General features: G+C 31.2%; 1 protein-coding gene and 1 long non-coding RNA gene across 8 annotated transcripts in view; one reads left to right on the forward strand and one right to left on the reverse strand.

The window, feature by feature from the left end:
- The first annotated feature begins 232 nt into the window (after positions 1-232).
- LOC143045806 (uncharacterized) lies at positions 233-4,824 on the forward strand. Of its 2 annotated transcripts, XR_012969029.1 has the most exons (3): positions 233-247; positions 2,664-2,987; positions 4,578-4,824. It is a non-coding gene; the product is annotated as an uncharacterized LOC143045806 (long non-coding RNA). The 2 variants fall into 2 exon arrangements; XR_012969028.1 differs by lacking the exon at positions 233-247 and having other exon boundaries at positions 2,605-2,987.
- Positions 4,825-7,361: 2,537 nt separating this feature from the next.
- The window catches only part of LOC143045807 (uncharacterized), a 32,499-nt gene continuing 18,583 nt past the window's right edge, over positions 7,362-21,277 (reverse strand). For 3 of the 6 annotated variants that reach the window (XM_076218581.1, XM_076218579.1, XM_076218578.1), the window contains exons 15-24: positions 15,542-15,835; positions 15,191-15,275; positions 14,111-14,176; positions 13,441-13,510; positions 12,373-12,468; positions 11,730-11,852; positions 11,233-11,318; positions 10,425-10,908; positions 9,225-9,313; positions 7,362-8,721 (exon numbers count right to left, since the gene is read on the reverse strand). In XM_076218581.1, the coding sequence (XP_076074696.1) occupies positions 8,542-8,721; positions 9,225-9,313; positions 10,425-10,908; positions 11,233-11,318; positions 11,730-11,852; positions 12,373-12,468; positions 13,441-13,510; positions 14,111-14,176; positions 15,191-15,275; positions 15,542-15,835 (1,573 nt within the window). In that variant the 3' untranslated portion in view covers positions 7,362-8,541. Of the gene's footprint in view, positions 8,722-9,130; positions 9,314-10,424; positions 10,909-11,232; positions 11,319-11,729; positions 11,853-12,372; positions 12,469-13,440; positions 13,511-14,110; positions 14,177-15,190; positions 15,276-15,541; positions 15,836-21,277 lie in introns of all 6 variants that reach the window. The other 3 variants (XM_076218582.1, XR_012969030.1, XM_076218583.1) reach the window with 3 other exon arrangements.

The raw sequence follows: 21,277 nt of genomic DNA on the forward strand, positions 1-21,277 counted from the left end.
GAATTGCGGGAATATTATTCGGAACATTCCTATTGTATTGTACTAAACAGACGCTCAACAAATATCACTAACAATATTTTTCCTCAACTGAATATTTCGCCCATGACCAATCAAGTCGACCTTGCATAATTTGTTTGACTATCCAGTGACTTGTGGACTGGGAAGTTAAATAATTTAACATTTATTTAAATATATGTTAAACAAATCTACTCCCACCGAACTAGAGATAAAGGATGCTACAAATACAGTTAAGTCTTTCTCATAACTTGAGTTGACTTGTATGTAGAAATTGACAATGAGGGTCGGTTGAAAACAAAACTTTACGACAAAAGAGATGATTTCAGCTTCCCAATTGTGAACTTTTCATTTCTATGTAGCAACATTTCAACAGCGCCTGCATACGGAGTATATATGCGGCCATATTGATACGATGTTACCGGGCTCATGCCAAGAAATTGTATCCGTTGAAATTCTGCAAACAACCCATAGAGCAAATTACATGGATGATTAATATTGACCATTTGGTATATGGCCATGTTCTAAGCGACACGTTCATGAAGGTCATAAATAATTTCTTGAAGGCTGTTTTTTTCAGTTTTCGGGCGGGGACTCCAAGCAAACAACATGCATGTGTATAACGGCACTGTAGATTTTCGTATTGAATAAAGAAAGTTGCCGGTCCGGTACATGAATAGATTGGTTAGAAAGCAAGGTTTTAATTAGATTCGAAAGCTTAATTCGAGGGTTGAAAATAGAAAACACAAATAAAAGGGGGGGGGGGGGGGGGGGGAGTCCACAGGGAATATTTGTCTCTTATGATTTCTATATTTAAAAGGTTTATTTTTTTTATTTAATTAAAAAGGAGAAAAACAAATGTGAGACAAATTGTGTATAGTCCTTCTTCCTTTCTCCCATGCCAAGAAATTGCCTCCGTTGAAATTCTGCAAAGAACCCATAGAGCAAATTACATGGATGATTAATATTGACCGTTTGGTATTTGGCCGTGTTCTAAGCGACACGTAGTACATGAAGGTCATAAATTAATTTCTTGAATGAAATAAAATCTTTAGCTACTAATGACTGCCGTAGGAGGTCGACCGGAATTTTTAGCGAGGATTTCTTGGCATGTGTATTTCCTATCATGATTTCCTTGATAGAGGATTGCTGCTCACATTGAAGCTAATAAACCAAGAGTTCTAAATGGTGAAGTTGAAATCATCCCTTCGTAAATTTTACGGACGCCATTACGAGTCGGTTGACCGTTATGGATAACCGTTTCACAGATGATATCGGATAATATGTTCCTTATGTCGTAACCCTCCCCTTTTCACGAATGTGACCTTCCGATTTAGACTATTAACCGCATTTGTAATAAAATAAAAAAAAAACCATGACGGGTGCCAGGTGAGAGGCAGGATCTGCGTACCCTTCCGGAGCACCTGAGATCACCCCCAGTTTTTGATGGGGTTCGTGTTGTTTAATCTTTAGTTTTCTAAGTTCTGTACTATTATTTGTCTGTTTGTCTGTGTATTCTTAGCCATGTTTATTTTCTGGTATTTTAATGCTGTTGGTCCAAAATTATGAACTTGTAAGATGAACTGAATTAACAGCGCTTTGGTTTAGTCATATTTACAATTATATAAGCTGACACAGTTTATGCCGATTGTTGAATTCGGGTTTTGTGACAGTCCTTTATTCTTTGATGCAAAAATGTCTCATTTTCAATCAAAACACTTCCGATCACGTGCACTTGGAGGAGTCCTTGGAGCCCAAGTAAAGATATAGACTGGTCAATAAAACCTGAGAGTAACAGTAATATTACGCAATGTGTATGATATTACATGTAGTCTGACACAGGGACTTTCTATATTAAAAGTCCCTGTCTGACTCGGATGAGTTTTTAATAAAAAAAAAAAAAAAAGTGAAAAAAAGTAAAAAATAAACGTTGTAAAGTGTAGAAAAAATATGGACATCCTATTGTGCTTTTCTGACACATTTTGTAAAATTCAAGATAGTACCATTCCTAATTTATTGTAGGTAATCTTACTGTTCATGGGATAACTTGCCATTTTAGTTAACTTACTAATAGTTAGGAAGTAACTTACTCAGAAGGACTAGTAAATGAAAAAAAAACAGATCAGTAATTTTATGTATAAATACTAGTAAATTCAGAAATGTTCTAGATATAATTAATTCTTTCTAGGCATTGCCAAGCTGTATGTAACTGTCTTTCAATGGGGTTTGACTATTCGAGTTCACCCATTAAGATAAAACTAGGCAATGGGCAGATGCAATAGCTAAATGATGCATTAGTTATATATAGTTAGTTATACATCCTTGGTATTATCCAATTTATCAAAGCAATCATAAATAAAAATCTTTTCGAGCTCCGTGACATGAAGGATATGTATACACAACCTTGGTGACATTTTAGTTGAGATTTTATGATCTACCCAAAGAGTATCACTACGTCTAAACTGTCCATGTTTTAACACACGTTATCAACATGTATTTTTTTCTCACACCATTTTATTATAAAATATCATTTGTTTTTAATATCGAATTATTTGTAATATTGTCATGTCAAATAATTATGTCCTTTGGGATCTTTGATGATGCGTTTATTTTAGAATCGACTTTTCATACTTTATATTTGTGCGTAGATAGGTATATTGGCTGTTCAGTACAACATACTGTCAACAAATATGGCTACCAAATTTAGACAGTTGGCTGTTTCTATGAAAAAAACTTTGACAGCTCGCAATGTAAACTCGCAAATTATTCCAAAAAGAACTATGATATACACGGAGACGGGAGGCATATTAGCTGCACCAAAGATACACCCATTTGGATTTATTCCAGTGTTAATGACATTTTTCCCTTTCTTGTATGCTGGGGCCACTATAGGGAAAGAGTTTGCTGCTTGGATGGAAGAAAATGAAATTTTTGTGCCAGATGATGATGATGATGACTAAAAATACAACCAGGTATATGTTCAATATTGTAGATAGAGGCTCATGTTAAAGGAACTCGACGCTTCCCTAATTACAAAAATATGACGGATCCTTAAATTTCACTGCCTCTGGCCAGTCTGGGTGTAAACTATCTGTATTTACTAATTTTACTATACTCTTTACACGGTTAAAGATGAAGCTCCTTCTTTTATTTAATTACATTCCCTCTATTCATTAATACATTTAGAGAATCATATCTTAATAACATTATTGAGATGGCATGCAAGATTCAAAACATTAACAATGAGGTGGGGTCGGAGGGGTCCTGATCCCTACTTTAAAAACATGGAATTCGGAGGTTCCAAATTTAAAAAAAAATAAATCCTGACATCCTGAAATTCAAAAAAAGAATTCCCGGATCCCAAAGGGATCAATCCTGAAATTCCGAGTCCTGGAGTCCCGATAAAGGTCCTTACCCCTCCCCCTAACAATCTTGAAAATAAAAAAAAAATATGTTATTAACCATAAGTGTATGACATTTGATGTGGACAAGAAATTATCCTCCTTTGTATAGGTAGTGAGTCTCATGACTGACCCTGACCAATTATTGTTGTTTATGTTTATAAATAATTATAATCACATTAAAATAATTGCATTTTGTATTGCCTGTATTATGATTTGTAACTTGAGTGGTATGATTGTAATGAGTCCTATCTACTTCTACAGAAGTGAAATTATATAATTTCATAATTTTTATATTCCACCAAATTCCAGTATTTGACTACTGTCGCCCAGTATCATGAGTATGGGGAAATTGTAATGAAGAATACCCCAAGAGAATAAAGAATTCTTCTAAAAAGAACAGCAAGAATAATTTCTTTAATTTACACTGACTATTAAGAGAGCATTTCAACAGTAAAATGGTTTACATGTAGTTTCGAAAACAGAATATCATATCATAAACTAATTTTAGTATATTAAATCTGACATGATAAAACTCCTTATTATCTGCAAAAATTGTGTGATCAGAACTCTGAAATTTTGAAAGAAATTTAAGATTGGTCTTAAAAAATTATTTAGTAAAAAATGTAGTTGTTTGTCCAAACACAAAGATAATGAAAAAAAATTGTATACAGTTCTGCAATTCTATGGAAATCTTATTAACAGAAAACATCAAAATCTACATGTATTCATTTGAATTTTATAAGCTTATAATAATTAAGCATGGTAAGCATTATTGCAATTTGCCAGGTCAGATTTGATGGACTTGTAAAAGAGAGAATAAAATTGCAGACACAAACCATTCATATGGATAAAATTTTGAAAAGTGCTACATGTATATGTTTAAAAATCTAATATTCTGTGGATTTATTTGTTCGATACCAATTTTCGTGGGTACAGGTGAACCACAAATTTAAATGTTCAACAAAGTACAAATTTCTATAAAGTTGTATCCAGACTTTGGCAGAACCACGAAATCACATATCCACGAAAAGTGCAAGGTTTCCGCAATCCACCAAAATTGGTACCCACTAAAATAAATGAATCCACAGTAATACAAATGTTTAAGAAAATAAAAAAAACAAAACATATTAATTGACATATACTCTTGTTATTTTTCAGGGTACAGCCACAGAACCTTAAACGCATCCAGAACTATTTATATAACATTTCTTCCTGTAACTTGTGATATATATATATCTATTTTCTTTTGTTAGTGTTGTGTAGAGATGTTATGTCATTTATAAATATATCATCACTATACAGTCTCATTTGTGATCTAGCATTTCGAAATTTGATTAGATCTAATAATGTTAAGACTATTAGCTTTCCAGATCTGTATTAAGAATATAAAAAACAAAATAAGAGACATTTGTATTTCTATTGTCCGAGAGCTGACTTACTTGTTGTTATCATCAATTAATGTTAGAACAGTAACTTTGATATAAATATGTGGTGATTGCCAATGAGACAAATTTCCACCAGTTTTACAATGAGCAAAACCAATATGACATAGCCGGTTATAAAAAGACCCAAAGATGCAATTCTGATTAAAATACAGATTCTGTGTCCTAGCTTTGCTTACAAGGTTCTGAAAACTTTTCATTCTGCTTTCTGTTGTAAAGAACTTTCAGGATCCTCTGGCTTTGTCAGATTGCTACACTCTTTCAAGGATTTCAAGGCTGAAATTTCATTGGCTGATGAAAAAGAAAATGGGTGTGTTGTCAGTTTATTTTAAGCAAAGCTTTGACACAGGATCTATATTTTAATCAGATTGCCCCTAAATGAAAAATGTTATTCAAAAAGCGATTCAAACTGGAAAACAACTGTCTGATTTGTCATTAGAATTAGCTTGTATAAAGTTTTGAAAAGTATTGGTTGAAGAGTTTTCCAGTTTTAACACAAACAACATAAAGGACCTTTATCTGTCTCATTAAGGACTACTAGTAACATCAAACCTTAACAAGTGAAAATTTTTGTAGTGATATTTTCATTGATATTAGCTTGACCTGCACACTTTCAACATACGATCAAGTCACAGTAGACATTTTAAAATCAGTGGCGGATCCAGAACTTTTCATAATGGGGGGGGGGGGGGGGGGGGCTGACTGACTTAAGGGGGGCCCCGCTCCACTCTTGCTTCAGTGATTCCCCATATACTCAATCAAATTTATCCCACAAAAAAGGGGGACCAGGGCCCCCCTGGATCCACCTATGTAAATATAGATGCAAATTATTGGAAAACCTATTTGTTTAATCACTTAAGAAGAATAAAATGGATAATACTGATAGTCTTATAACTGAAAAAAGTTTCTTGACTTTGATCTGTGGTTAGATCATAAGGTTGTCCTGTGTTTCAACGAGTGACCAATAAATCTGCACAAAACAAGACGTAGAGAGCTGCTAATGCTTGTGAGTGAAAGGAAACACATATTAACAAGTAGATCAGCATTTGCTTAAATCTTTCAATATTAAACTTCATACAAAATATAAGGACCTAGCTATCAGGGGCAGATCCAGCCATTTTAAAAAGGGGTTCCAGCTATATGCTCCCATTCAAATGCATTGATCAGCCAAAAAAAAAAGGGGGGGTTTAAACCCCCGGACCCCCTCCTGGATCCACCAATGGCTATGATTAGAAAAATATAACAAAAATTTTCAGTTTTGTACAATTGTTGTTAACAAAATACTTGTATATGGCAAACAGGAAACAGATAAGTGACAGCTCTGAAAATGTATCAATGTATACCATAACCATACCAAAATAAATCTCGATACCAAAAAGCAAGAAGCTTGACAATGAAACCAGATGAAAAATTCCTGATATGGACATCAATGTAAAGTACACAAATACATGTGGCAAACACAATGCAGATAAGTGACCAATTAAGAAAAAACTTGCACATAGTATAGCATTATAATAGCTTTCCAACATGCAGCTTGACACAAACCTAGTGAAGCTTTGACTGTTTTTTAAATGAGAACAAGACTACACATACTTAAATGTCCTGCCTGTTTTACTGACCTCTTATTTTTGTCAAACCTGTGACTTTTGTCGCAGAAAGCTCGACATATGGATAACAAGGCAGCAGCAGCGTTAGCTAACTTCTGAAAAGTTTTATAATTTAGAAGGTGTTAGAAATGAGATCAAGGTCAGATAAAACCTGTCAGACTGATGTGTGCACTTACAATCATTCCATACACCACATATAGTTGACCAACTGTTTAAACTTTCTGAGAACCAACCTAATCATATAATGTCAAGGTCATGTGAACTCTGTTTAACAGACATGAAGATGTTATAAGGAACCTATACATCAAATATAGTTATCCTATTTACTCATGATAAGTGAGAAATTCACATGACTAAAAACTATGATCCATTTTCCTGCAGTCTCTGAACTATGAAAATAAGGTCAAGGTCAATGGACATAACATTATGTATCTGCATAAAAGGTATGAAGCATCCAGGTCTTCTACCTTCTGAAATATAAATATTCATACAAATAGTTTACACTAGACGCCTGATAGTAATCCCTATGTATGAAACCAACAGGAAGTAGATAAGTGACAGATTTGAAAAAGTGGTGCATGTTGTACAGCTTACCATTTGAAGCTTCGTACCAAATATTAAGAAGTGCTGATTTGCAGTTGTTGAGAAAATGTGACAAATTTCTAACATGTTCATCTATCTTAAGAATATAAATGAATGCAGTAAATAGAATGTAGATAAGTGACGTATCTAAAATTGGTTTAACAGTCCAAGTGGTACCTTTGAAGATGATACCCTACAAATGATAATTAAAGTACCATCAGAAAAGTTTTAACTGAATTTATTTAAGACATAGGTATTTGAACATGATGATCCTGTTGTAGATATTAAAGGAACTTTAAGGATGACACAGATTTTAATTTGATTTTTTTTTATTATGTAACAATTTGTATACAATTCAACAAGATAAAAAATAAAATAACAGTAATATCACAGAGTAAATACTAGAACATTAATTGTGTAAAAAAAAAATCACATTTTATATCACATGATGAGTAACAATATATAACAACTGATTGAAAAATACTATAACAAGCCATTAGTGTTGGAATAAATACACAAAAAAGTTATAAATTTTAACAGTTTTCTTCAGTAAAAGTTTAGTGACTGTTGGAAATTTAATAATACCATTTCTTGATTTGCGTTTGACTAAACAAAGAAAGAATAGCAAATGTGTGGGAAAAGGAGACTAATGAACATATTTATTAACACTAATGTAAAGAAAATATCTTTTAAGTAAACTTTTTGTGTATTTTTATAAGTAACATTGAAGGACTCAACATAACACTTATTCATAAAATGACAATGCATTACAATAAAACTGCCACAAAAAATTAACAATACTGATGAATAAAAATATGTCCAGCCAACTTGTACCAGCAAATACCTATTAACACATGTTATGATTTACCTGATTGCAGTAATATAGCAGAAGAAGAAAGGTAATGGAAAGTATCTTAAACTATTGCAATTTGTATAAAAAAGACATCTACAGGCATAAGTGTATGTATATGGGGTTAATGTCAGAAGACCTCATTTAAACTATGCTTTACAACCTATAGCACATTAAATATGACAAACTTATATTTCAATAAATAATAACGGAGGTGAGTTGCACATCAACAATGTATAAACATAAATTCTAAAAATTAGAGGGCTTAATGTTGTTATTTGTATACAACACTAATATGATCAATGTTCAATCTAAGATTTATCACATTGCTTTGTTTGATTTAATCCTATATGTAAGATCTGTCAGAAAAAAAAACATAAACAAGAAAAATAGTGTATAAACTGAAAATAACTTCTAATGGGATGTTTCCATATCTCACTTAGGCTAAAACAAATCTTACAGAGCAATGTGAAAGAGCTGATTATAATCAGATAGATCAATGTTGCACAGATGATTGATCACAATTAGTGCCTACTTGGAGTATGCTTGCTAATATAAGGTACATTTGGTATATGCTTGAACAAAATTAGTATATATCTGTAGCTGGTACTGTCCAGTTGCTCCAGTGATAATGTTTTACATTACTGTGTAATCATAGCTGACAAAAGTCTTGAAGCTTTCACATTCTTGCCATACAGTGTACTAGTTGTACCATCAGCTAAATCTGTAAGGGTGTGTGTGACTCTATGCTGGTCAGGATATATGGTACTTGTTTCAACAATGACCGTACTGGCAAATGCTGCTCTCTCATCCACTTTATTCTGAAAGAATGGGAAGTTGGATTATTGAAAAAAATATCATGGCTCAATTGTGGACACACATAAATGTCTCTCTTGAGTAATGTTTATGAATTTATGTATGACCTATAGTAATACAATTTTTCAATATTTTTTTTTAATTTTTGAAACATTCACTAATCTATCATAGATTTGTCTCATATCAATGTCTGAATTTTTAACACCTGTAATGGTTTATTCTGTTTTTAATTTGTGCTTCCCAATATTATTGCTATCCTTACATTATTTCCAATATTTAAAACCTAAATCATAGCAATGACGTCATGGAGCCAAAGTCAGCAAATTGCACTATTTAAAATGTTATCTGATATACACATGAAATATCACACAACTAAACAAATTGAGTACACTATGTTACCAAGTTTGCTTATACCTTTAACTTCTGTTGATCTGTCTGATATAAAGACTGAAATATCACACAACTAAACATCTTGAGTACAGTACTATGTTACCAAGTTTGCTTATACCTTTAACTTCTGTTGATCTGTTTCTGAAGTTACTGCTATAATTCTTGGATAAGTATCTTCATCAATTTCCTGTGAGTAGGTTTTAGCATCTGAAATTATTACAGAAAGTAAATTTTAAATCGTACAATAGTTAAATCTCTATGGCATAATTTAGATTTTTTTTTTAAATGGATTTGAAACAAAAAAGTTAATTTCTAAAATTTTCGCTCTATTGTTTGGAATTAGCATTTTGGTTCAATTTCTATGTATATATTTTTTTTGAAATCCATTATACTTTTTATTATGTAAAGATTTACCCATGACATAAGTTTCTGTGCTATTATTTTCAATCTGTTTTGAGTATTAATGTTGAAGACCTAATGTTGACAACTAAATTGGTTTTTGTTCTTTGTGTTCTTGGTTTTCAGTATTAAAGTATACTCTACAATTCTGTTCAGATACTGTATGAAACTTTGAAGCTTATGCTGTTTCAAAATATATCTTTCCACACGAAATCTGCACAATTGAACCTTTAATTTTGTTACTGCTATCATCAAAATTAAATTTACAATGTCTATGGTTTCTGCTGAGCTATGAAACTAGTTATAATACACTATAAATAGTTGAATTGATTCAATACAATTTCAACATTTGCATCCAAGGTGAATTAACACACATGAATCATATAATAATGATTTACATAATAGATATAGAAGATGTGGTATGAGTGCCAATGAGACAACTGTTCATCCAAGTAACAATTATAAAAGTAGACCATTACAGGTCAAGGTACAGCATTTTTGCACCTGTCCCAAGTCAGGAGCCTCTGGCCTTTGTTAGTCTTGTATTATTTTTAATTTTAGTTTCTTGTGTACAATTTGGAGTTTAGTAATACGTTCATTATCACTGAACTAGTATAAATATTTGTTTAGATGCCAGCTGAAGGACGCCTCCGGGTGCGGGAATTTCTCGCTGTATTGAAGACCTGTTGGTGACCTTCTGCTGTTGTCTGTTCTATGGTCGGGTTGTTGTCTCTTTGACACATTCCCCATTTCCATTCTCAATTTTATTCAACGCGAAGCCTTGTCTCACACCAATCAGCAAGCTTTAAAGGGCCCCAAAAAATACAAGTCTATAACCATTCAAACGGGAAAACCAACGGTCTAATCTATATAAAAATATGTATTCTGAAGTACAGTTATGTAGGTTATCTTCTCTTACCCCCTGATTCATTGTAACATTGTGGTACAGAATGGAAGGATGTATGTAGTTTCTTCAGATGTTTATTTCTGGAGTTTTCCAACTTCATAGAATCTGAGCTTATATCACTATCATACTGTTTATGTTTGTATTCTGGTTGCCTGTGAGTGTTCTGTCTAAAGAACTCTTCCCTTTTGCTATAATTTGGGTTATAGCTATCATTGTACGATTGCCATTGTTGATTTTCTGATTGTTTACTAATTCTCTTTTTTTCTTTACTATAGAAGTCATCTTTTAAAGAAGCAGATTTCTGTTTTATTTCAACAACTCTTTTGTCTTCTGATTTGTGGTACTGGTCCCTGAGTGGTTTAATATAATCTGGATGCTTTTTTTTCAAACTGGTACTTCTATATTCTGGGGGCTTATGACTTAATTTATGTGTATCAGGATTTATTTCATCATCAATATAGAACTCTTCTACATCATACTGAAGTTTCTTTTTATTCTGTAATATAAACAATAAATATATATATGTATTGATTAGCACAAAGCTAGTATGTCTAAATGTTGAAATTGGAGATCAGACCCTGAAGATCCGCTTGCTCCATCATATGTCATATGTTTTGTAAAAATAACTGTGATTGGCAAATGCAGTAATAGTTAAAATTGTTGGATCCTGATTGATGAAGTTTCAAAATTTTCTCTTTCAGAATCTAAAGGACTGTGGTTAATTTATTTTGTAGTACTCAATAACAAATACTAATTGTATAGATAAATGATCAATATAATTTCAATACTACAAATTTGTAGATACAGAGAAAACTAGTACCTGGATTTTTTTTTTTGATTTTGGTTTCTTCTGAGATGTGCTTGGTGTAATTCTCTCATCATCAAATAAAAGTGGACTCATGTTTTCTGAAGAAAAAAAAGAATTTAAAAAGTTGTATGTATAACCAATAAGAGTATCTTTAATAAAAGACTAGTGTTGTCAAAAAAAAACTATTTGGTATTGACACTGGAAAAAATAAAATATTTAAATTTGTTAACATTATATTTACCAATTTATAGAGATAGTAACATACTTTATTACAAGATAAAACAATAAGCCACAATGTATAAGTTTGCAATTTATAGTAAATCAGATGTACAAACAAGACACATTATCACAAGAAATTTTCTTAACTACTGCTCTTTTATCTAAAAATTCCTACAATCCCAAAGAAAAATGTCCATCCCTGGTCAATAGATAAGCATTCTATTTACATCATTTCAGTCAACTTTGAGATACAATATATTGTTCAACTTTGCAAAATAACAATAAAATACCTTGCTTCTTTTCATCTAATGCTTCAAAGACTTCTTGTGATAAAGTGCTTTGTATTCTAAACAATTCATTATCAATCCAGTCCGACACTTCATCAGAATCAGGACCACTAGAATCCTTTTTATCTATGTAACAAAATTAAATATCTATTTAAGAAAATTTGAAAAGAAACAACAGCAAATGGTAATGAAGCTAGTTATTTCCAAGTTCAACATAACCGAATATACAGATCTTCTGTCTTTAGAATCAAGCACTTTCTAAGTACTCAAAATGATACATTTAAGCCTTCAGAGTTTTTACCCCTATTTTCTTTTGGATACATTTTGAGATTATCCACTCATTTTTTAAATCTATGATAGATATACAGACACTCTAAACATCAATACAAGATCCTGATTTTTACAGATAACAATTGAAAAGTCCAAATAAAAGCAGCACTCACAAAAGTCTGACAAATACAAAACAGGAGAAGTCATTTACACTAAGCATGTCTAAAACTTTTTGCAGTATACAAACCATTTATACACTGAAGGGTTAGGTGTAGGGAAAAATAAAGGTAAATAAGATTTTTCAAGAGCATATTCTAATCAAATCAAGATCAGTTTTTAAAGACCTCTACATTATCTAGTTATTCATCTTGATTACCCTTGCAATCCTCAGGAGAAACTGTTGTAAGACTGCTGCAATTTGTTATTTCACATTCATCAGATTGACGTCTAGGTTCTTTAGAAACTCTTAGTCCTAATGAAAATACATATAAATATTACATTTTTTCAGTACCGCTTTATTGCATAATTTTGTCTGACAAATAGGCTATGCAAATAACCGGAATCTACTGTATCAATAAAATTAAAAATGGAAATGGGGAATTTGTCAAAGAGACAACAATTCGACCAAAGAGCAGAAAACAGAAATCTACTCTGCTCAAATTCACCCTTTTTCTGAAGAAGTTATAAATCTTTCTTCCAGTTTTTCAGACATAGTGTTTATATAGTTTTGGTAAACACAAACATAAAATATGCAAAAATAGATCTATTTAATGATACATGTATTTCACTGTGACTATAAAAGTTAGTTTGTGTTGTTTGGTAGCTGATCATTGCTTTAAACATTTCCTTAATTTATTCTAAATGTCTAAAAATTACTAAAAATATATATATTACAACAATATTCTGGTACAATAACTCATAACTTGACCATACTTTATAACAAAAGTCAGTAAAGTATATAAGTATGTTTTCCCATTGTCTTCCAATTATTGATATCAATGTGTAACACAAATTTATAGATATGAGGGTGTTTTGGAAACATGAAAATTGGGAATTGTAGTTGCAGCATTAAAAACTCTATTTTGTATGCTCTCCATTATAAATAGTTCCATATAAAAGCAGAAATAATCCCCAAATAAAATGCATTAAATACACACTATGGTTGGTTTAACAGTTGTGTTAGCAGTTTTTTTTCTAATTTATATATTCCATAAGACAGTTGCACATATGAAATAAAGTTTTGACTTTATTGCCATATAGTGGATTTCATCATTTCTCCATTAATGGTCATTAATGTGTGACACAAATGTTGCAATCTACTATACAGTGATAAAATCACATTTGTAAAACTATCTTTTGGCAATATACAAATACAAATAAACTGCTAACACATTTCATTTTTGGTTTCTTAAATATGTAAATATCTTTTGGAAAACAAAAATACCTTGATTGTTGCAGTTTTCTGGACTATAACAAGGACTGATGTTCTGTATGTTAGGATAAATAGATTGAACCTGAAAAATAAATTGTACCTAGAAGTTCTTGTAAACAGGCAGTAACCATTACATTCTTATCAGCATCAAAACAACAAATTGTTATAAGTACCCTTCAGAAAAAGTTGCTTTCTATGTTATATAAGGCAATTTCCATTAGGATGGCAATGCTATGTTAGGCTATCTGATGTATAATCTTCTAGATGATTTAGTTCAAACATTTTATTTTAAATGTACAAAAAGAATACAACTTAATGACACTTGTATTTCATCCAATGTAAAGTCCCATAAATGAATTCATTTATGCATCAAAATAAAAGGACAGAAGGAAGGGTGAGTGCACAGACAAGAAAAAATAATGCCCATTAGCTTTAGAAAATATAGTCTTCATTTTACCAGTAATGTCTTTCCATATTGTTTCATCTAGATTAAAACAGTGCATGATGTATTGTGGCATGTAATTTAAATACCTTACAGTTCATAAAACATTTCAAATGTGTACCTAACTGGACTAAAATATGTGTTGTAAAAAGACCGATACTGACAAGGGCCATTTTGAAGCCAAAATACTTGTCTTTCACAACAATATTATTTTATGTTTAAGAAATCAATACTGCATACCTGATGATGAAGGCCGATATCAACAGTGGAAAGCTTTCCTTTGAGTAAATCTTGCTGAAATGAATGCTGTGAAAAATGAAAACATACCACTAAATTAATTATTTACCATATTTAATGGAAGCTTTAATTTCATTATAGCACTTATGAATATAAACATTGGTTTGTTGTTCAATAAGTCACAATAGTAAAATGTCAGCTACAGTAAAACGGCTCACTGATGATACCCCTGCTTTATGTAAGGTCAATTGAAAAACACCTGTACCAGTCAAATTACAATTCTATGTTGCCCTTTAAATTGGTATATTAAGTTTAGAAAATATATATAGAGAATATAACGGTAAAATCCTGTTTCATTTATGTTCTATCCATTACTTTTGGCATTTTTGTTTTAACTGATAGATGTTCAAAGTAAAACTATATAGGATTCCAACATCCTTGATGGTGTATCTCATTAATAGTTAAATTATTTGGGACAAAGTATCAAAAATTTCAAAAATGAAGTTTTCCTTTAGACAATAATTATCCCTACCTACATATGGTGGTTCTATTAAATCACTTAGTTAGAGAAGCCTGTTTAAGTTGTTAATGGTTAACAATGGCAAAAATTACACAATTACGTAAATCTTTCTGAAAATATAATAAGAAAAACAAATAGAGGCTCCAAAGCCAAAGTCATATGCATTATCTTGTCCAGGAGAAAATGTACCTAGGTGTCCAACACTTTTTTTTATACCCAACCACCATAGGTATGTGTTCAACTGTAACAGAATTGTTTTGCTTCCACCCCACTATACTTTTTGCTCCCTGGAAAAGCCCTTAATTAAATGGGAAAAATTAATGAATGGGACAATAACAGAATCAACTAATCCACCTTTGTTCAAAGATTCTCTGATGGGAATTAACTCCTTGTTTTTCAATTAATGCCAACTGCTTGTCATAAGAATTTGATTACTGTAATTTCAGCATTCAAAAAATATAAATTGGCATGGTCTGATTTTGTATACTGTTGAATAATCAAAAAAAGTTTAAATAAGTCGCCTACAATTTGTTTTCAGAGGCAAAGTGAGATATATTTAATACCTCATTGACCTGTTTCTGATATAAATTCACCAAATCTTTAACACTACCATTACCACCATACCAATCTTTAACTGAAGGACCAAGTCTACAAATAAAGGGTAATTTCATTCTTATTTCAATAGCTTCATTATTGTAGCACCATTATTATTGAAATATAACAAATTTTTGACAAAATCAAGCAGTCACTAAGAATCATGTTACAGAAATTATTGCCTTAAAGAATATTCAGTTACAATTTTCACCAATTTAACTGGCATTTCAAGAAAACTGCTTTGACAAGACCTCAGACATTTTCATCACTATTTAATTTTGAAATAACATTAAAGATTGAAAAAACAAAATGACACCTACTCTGTATTTTCTGGTGTCTGAACAGACATTTTTTGCCTCTTTCTAGGCATTGTATTATATAATGGAGTTCTAGGATCCCGTGTAATTTTCTGTGGTGTATGATAGTCCATGTTATAGAGAGCATATACACTGCCAGCAGTTGATAACTTCTTCTCAGGGGCACATTCTAACTTGGGATCTATACAGTGACTAGCAGGTTTGACACATTTACCAGGGGGACTTAAACATTGCTGCTGTACCTTCAGATAGCTGAACTTTGTAGCTAGGGATCTGTTACCATGGCTAACATGCTCACTAGAAAGACAAAGAAGTGTGTTCTAGTTTCCTTATATTTTTCAAATATTCATTTTTTACTGCAGAACGGATACTACTGTGGATTCATTTATTTTTGTGGGTATCAATTTTCGTGGATTGAGGAAAACTTGCATTTTCATTGATATTTGATTTTGTGGTTTTGCCAATCTCTGCATGCCAAACCTATAGAATATTTGTAATTTGTTGAACATTTGAATTCGTAGTTCAACTGTACCCACGAAAAATTGGTATCCAACAAATTATAATGAATCCACAGTAAAGTTTCTAACTACAATCATTGAATTTTTTGTCGTGTAAATTTGACATTATCATTAATTGGAAAGAAAATGATTTATACCTGACCTCCGTCCAGTCAAACTAAGTTTTAACCTCAAACTAATTGCAACAGAAAATGTTTCAGTTGTAATCTATAGCATTAAGCCCTAAATATACACAGAAAAAAAGTCCCATAAATATCTAACTTGAGAAAAACTCAAAGTCAGCATTTTAATTTCCTATGGAAATTAACATTGAAAGGGGAGATAACTCCACAAAAATGAGTCTTTTTTTTTTGTCAGTTTTTGGTTAATTTTCCTAAAATTTATGTAAAGTATGATACTTTGATGAGGTTATAAGTTTTTACTTGACTACATTATATAATCTTCTGCTCATGAAATGTACAAAACCAAAGTGTAGTATGTATTTTTTTTTTTTATGTGCATTTTTCATTTAAGAAATTGCAGATTTGTGGCTTTGTGACCATTTTGAAAAAATAATGTGAAAATTTGGTATTGTTTATATCTGTATATTATATTTGTTCAGCATCTACTTTGTTTAAAGAAACTTAAAACCACAAAAAGAAAAATATATGCTAAATTGTTTTTATTAAATTTGAGATTCTTTACCTTGACATGTTGAATAAAGGGCTGCGCTTTAGCGCATGATACGCCCATTGCTATTCTAACTTGTCTTTTATGCTTTAAATGAATTTATATGATCAACCAGAAATATATATACAAATCAAAAGGGATGTTACATTAATATATTCACCAAAGTTTCATATAATCCCCCTTTTTTAAGTATAAAAATTCATTACCTAAGAAAATGTAAAATCTAAAATTTATAAAAATGGAAAGGGAGCTTACATCAATAGATATAAACAATTCACCAAAGTTTCATGGACATTGGTGAAAGCCTTTTTGAGTTATTGTCCGAAGTGTTGAAAATCCCCCTTTTTTTTATGAATAAAGCCCCATAAATTCAAAACTTAAAATCTGAAATTTATAAAAATTGAAAGGGAGCTTACATCAATAGATATAAACAATTCACCAAAGTTTCATGGACATTGGTGAAAGCCTTTTAGAGTTATTGTCCGAAGTGTTGAAAATCCCCCTTTTTTTAAGAATAAAGCCCCATAAATCCAAAACTTAAAATCTGAAATTTATAAAAATTGAAAGGGAGCTTACATCAATAGATATAAACAATTCACCAAAGTTTCATGGACATTGGTGAAAGCCTTTTTGAGTTATTGTCTGAAGTGTTGAAAATCCCCCTTTTTTTATGAATAAAGCCCCATAAGGGACCGTTCAATATTTATCAGATGGATGGGCCGGTGCAAAATGGGGCGGGGCAAGCACTTTTTTTGTGGAAATATTTGGATGGGCGAGAACTTTTTTTAAAATATTTAGTGGATGGGCCAGAACATATTTTATAGGAAATTTTTTTATCCATTTTATCGGTATGTAAGAAATTTCTTTTGCGGGCACTCAAAAACTGGCAGCTTGGTTCATTTCTGTCAACTTTAAGGATTTAATTAAGGATTAAAAAAGCTAAAATTTTCTGTTCGGACTATCTTATAAATTATTGTGACCTTATGGAATACCAAGTTGTTTAATAGTTTGGTGTATTGCTGTTAAATTTATGGATTTAATTAATAGGTAAGAAAAAAAGCTCAAATTTTCATTTTAGGCTAAATTCAGATAGTCAACTTTAATTTTTTTTATAACTTTTTCAAATCAACTTGGATTTTCATAAAACTCAAGAGCTATCTCAATTATATATTGATCTTACACAAAGTCAGTTTGTTTGGTACTTTGGTGTATTGCTGTCATTTTTATGGATTTTATAAATAGGTAAAAAAATCTAGAATTTTAAGTTTAGGCTGAATCTAGATAGTCATCTTTAATGTCTTTTATAACTTTTTTAAATCAACCTGGATTTCCATAAAACTATACAGCCTTTTCATTTATATATTGAACTTACAGAATGCCACGTTGATTGGTAGTTTGGTGTATGTCTGTCATTCGTACGGATTTAATAACAAGGTTTAAGAAAAAGCTCAAATTTTCAGTTTATGCTAAATCCAGATAGTCATCTTTAATTTTTTTTATAACTTTTTCAAATCAACATGGATTTCCATAAAACTTTACAGCTATTTCATTTATATATTGATCTAAAAGAATGCTAAGTTGTTTGGTAGATTGGTGTGTTGCTGTCATTCTTATGGATTTAATAAAAAGGTTTGAGAAAAAGCTAAATTTTCTGTTTTAGGTTATTTCAAGATAGTCATCTTTAAATTTGTTCATAACTTTTTCAAATCAACTTGCATTTTCATAAAACTCTACTGCTAAATCATTTTTATATTGATCTTACTGAATGCCAGGCTGTTTAGTACTTTGTTTTTTTGCTGTCATTTTTATGGATTTAGTTAATAGCTTAAAAAAAAGCTGCAATTTTAAGTTTGGACCAAATTTGGATGGTGACTGGTCACCTTTAAAAATTTTTTTAACTTTTTCAAATCAACTTAGATTTTCATATAACTGTACAGCTTTCTCATTTATATATCAATCTTACAGAATGCTAGGTTTTTTGATAGTTTGGTGTTTAGTTGTCAGATTTAGGGAATTAATTAATAGGCGAAAAAGGCTGCATCAAATTCAAAAACATGCCTGCCTATATTTGCTTAAAAGGACCATAATTTCTTTTTCCAAAAGTAGAACAGATAAAGGAATATTCATATTTGAACTAAATGTATGTATATATATGGAATTAACTAGCACATTTTAAATTTTGTATTAACACCAAAAGTTTATTCTTTGATTTCAAGACATAAAATTTTAAAAACTTTAAAATAGAAAAAGAACCTAAATCAATTTTGATTATCTTATAGTTTTAGAGGGGCAAGGACTTTTTTTATAGATTTTTTTAGATGGGCAAGGACTTTTTTCAGAATTTAAAAGGATGGGCGTTAGCTTTTTTAATGAAACAATATTAAGAATGCACCGGCCCATCCATCTGGTAAATATTGAACGGTCCCTAAATCCAAAACTTAAAATCTGAAATTAAAAAAAAATGAAAGGGAGCTTACATCAATAGATATAAACAATTCACTTAAGTTTTATGGAAATTGGTGTAAGCGTTTTTGAGTTATTGTCCGAAGTGTGGACGACGGACAAATGAACGGACGGACGGACAACGGTATAGGTTGTATTTCTGTAAATATTGACAATGCAATTTCCCATAGGAACTCCTTTTACGGCTAAAACTGTACCACTTTTACTATGAAGTTTTGAAAAAAATCTTATCCTAGAATTGAAAGTTCATATGCACCACAATTTTTTTCAAAGGTCAAAATATAGGGCTGTGCGGCATATTTTCAACGTTTATATACCCTGAACTTCTCAGAGTTTAAACTTACACTAATTTTCTTAACTACCCCTACCTCGAATGAAAGGTTACCACAGATTTCAATGTAAACAATATGCACGTGTTTATTTACTGGTAACATTCCCAATTTCTGTCTCTGCGATATGGAACACAGAGAGCATAACTGGGAACCAGTATGTAAACAAAATAAATTTTCTATGAATATTCAATTACTCCCCAAAAGAGGCGTGTTTTGAGAAACAGCTGTATTTACAAAGTGCAACCTATACAGACATTTATTCAAATAGAAAACTCTCTAAAATCAGTTTTTCTCACATTAATACTCATTTATCAGAATTAAAGTCTTAAAGAAATCACTGTGTATACTCTAAGTTTTTTTTTACTATACATTTGATACCCCCTCCCCTGTTTCAATTTTTTAAAGAATTTGAAAACAAGACTTTAATTATTGCCAGCTTACCCTATTTGCATATTTTCTGATAAAAAATGCCTAGAACCTGTTAAAAACTGTTTTGATAACATATTGAAAGCATATCAGAATATCATAAATGTAATGTTTAGCAGTCAATCATTACAACATTCAAGATTATATAAAGTATCCAATCCAGCCTCTATCTCCAGTCCACATCTTACTGTATGCCTATTTGTCAATTAAAGAACACATTTTCTGCCTCAAATGGTCAATTTAGAATTCTTGTCACAACAGTATCATCTGTAACCATATATCTGACACAATTTAGCTACTATATATAATAGAAGTGTTCAAACAAAGCCATATTTGCAATAGTTGTATGTATGCAGATACCAGTCTGAGCTATAAATTCACTTAAAATGTTGTAGAGATGACTGCTAACATCTGATTTTTGCATAACTTCCAAGCATAGTTATTGTTTTCTATATCAAGAACTTTAAAATCATAAAATCATAGCATTTACAAGTTAAATTGTTTGTTTTATGACCCAGGGGGTAGGCAATTTTTCTATGTTTTTTGCCCCTGGGGCCTCAAATTTCCTAAATCATTCTGCTGTTTCTAGCAATTTGGAATATTTAGTACATATTCAGGATAGAACACACTACTGTAAGTTTTCTTGAGATATTTTTGTTTTTCTAGCTTGTATTTATTATGCCGTGGTGACAAAAAAGCAGATTTAGGTGTTGCGGCTTACTTTTGGGTTATCGAAAGGACACAAATACCCCATAAATAATATTCAGGAAGGATCTATGAGTTTCAATGACTGCGAAGAGTAAATATATGCACTTCTTAACAATTTAACTTACAAATATGCAAATATTATGATTTAATTTTGTATCCAGGACTTTAAGTAAACTATGCATACTGTAAACTGTGAATTTATGCTGAGTCATCATATTTAAGGCCCAGGATTCTATCAATCTTCATTAAATATTTATAAAACTTCTTATTTCAGTTAATTTCTTTAAAATCTGTGAAAAAAAAGCACATTTGGTTAAATTCTGAATGTTCCCCTTTTTCACCCTATATAGGTTGCATTTCTGTAAATATTGACAATGCAATTTCCCATAGGAACTCCTTTTACGGCTAAAACTGTACCACTTTTACTATGAAGTTTTGAAAAAAATCTTATCCTAGAATTGAAAGTTCATATGCACCACAATTTTTTTCAAAGGTCAAAATATAGGGCTGTGCGGCATATTTTCAACGTTTATATACCCTGAACTTCTCAGAGTTTAAACTTACACTAATTTTCTTAACTACCCCTACCTCGAATGAAAGGTTACCACAGATTTCAATGTAAA

Source organism: Mytilus galloprovincialis, chromosome 9 (assembly GCF_965363235.1).
Source record: "Mytilus galloprovincialis chromosome 9, xbMytGall1.hap1.1, whole genome shotgun sequence".
In the NCBI taxonomy this organism is placed as follows: domain Eukaryota; kingdom Metazoa; phylum Mollusca; class Bivalvia; order Mytilida; family Mytilidae; genus Mytilus; species Mytilus galloprovincialis.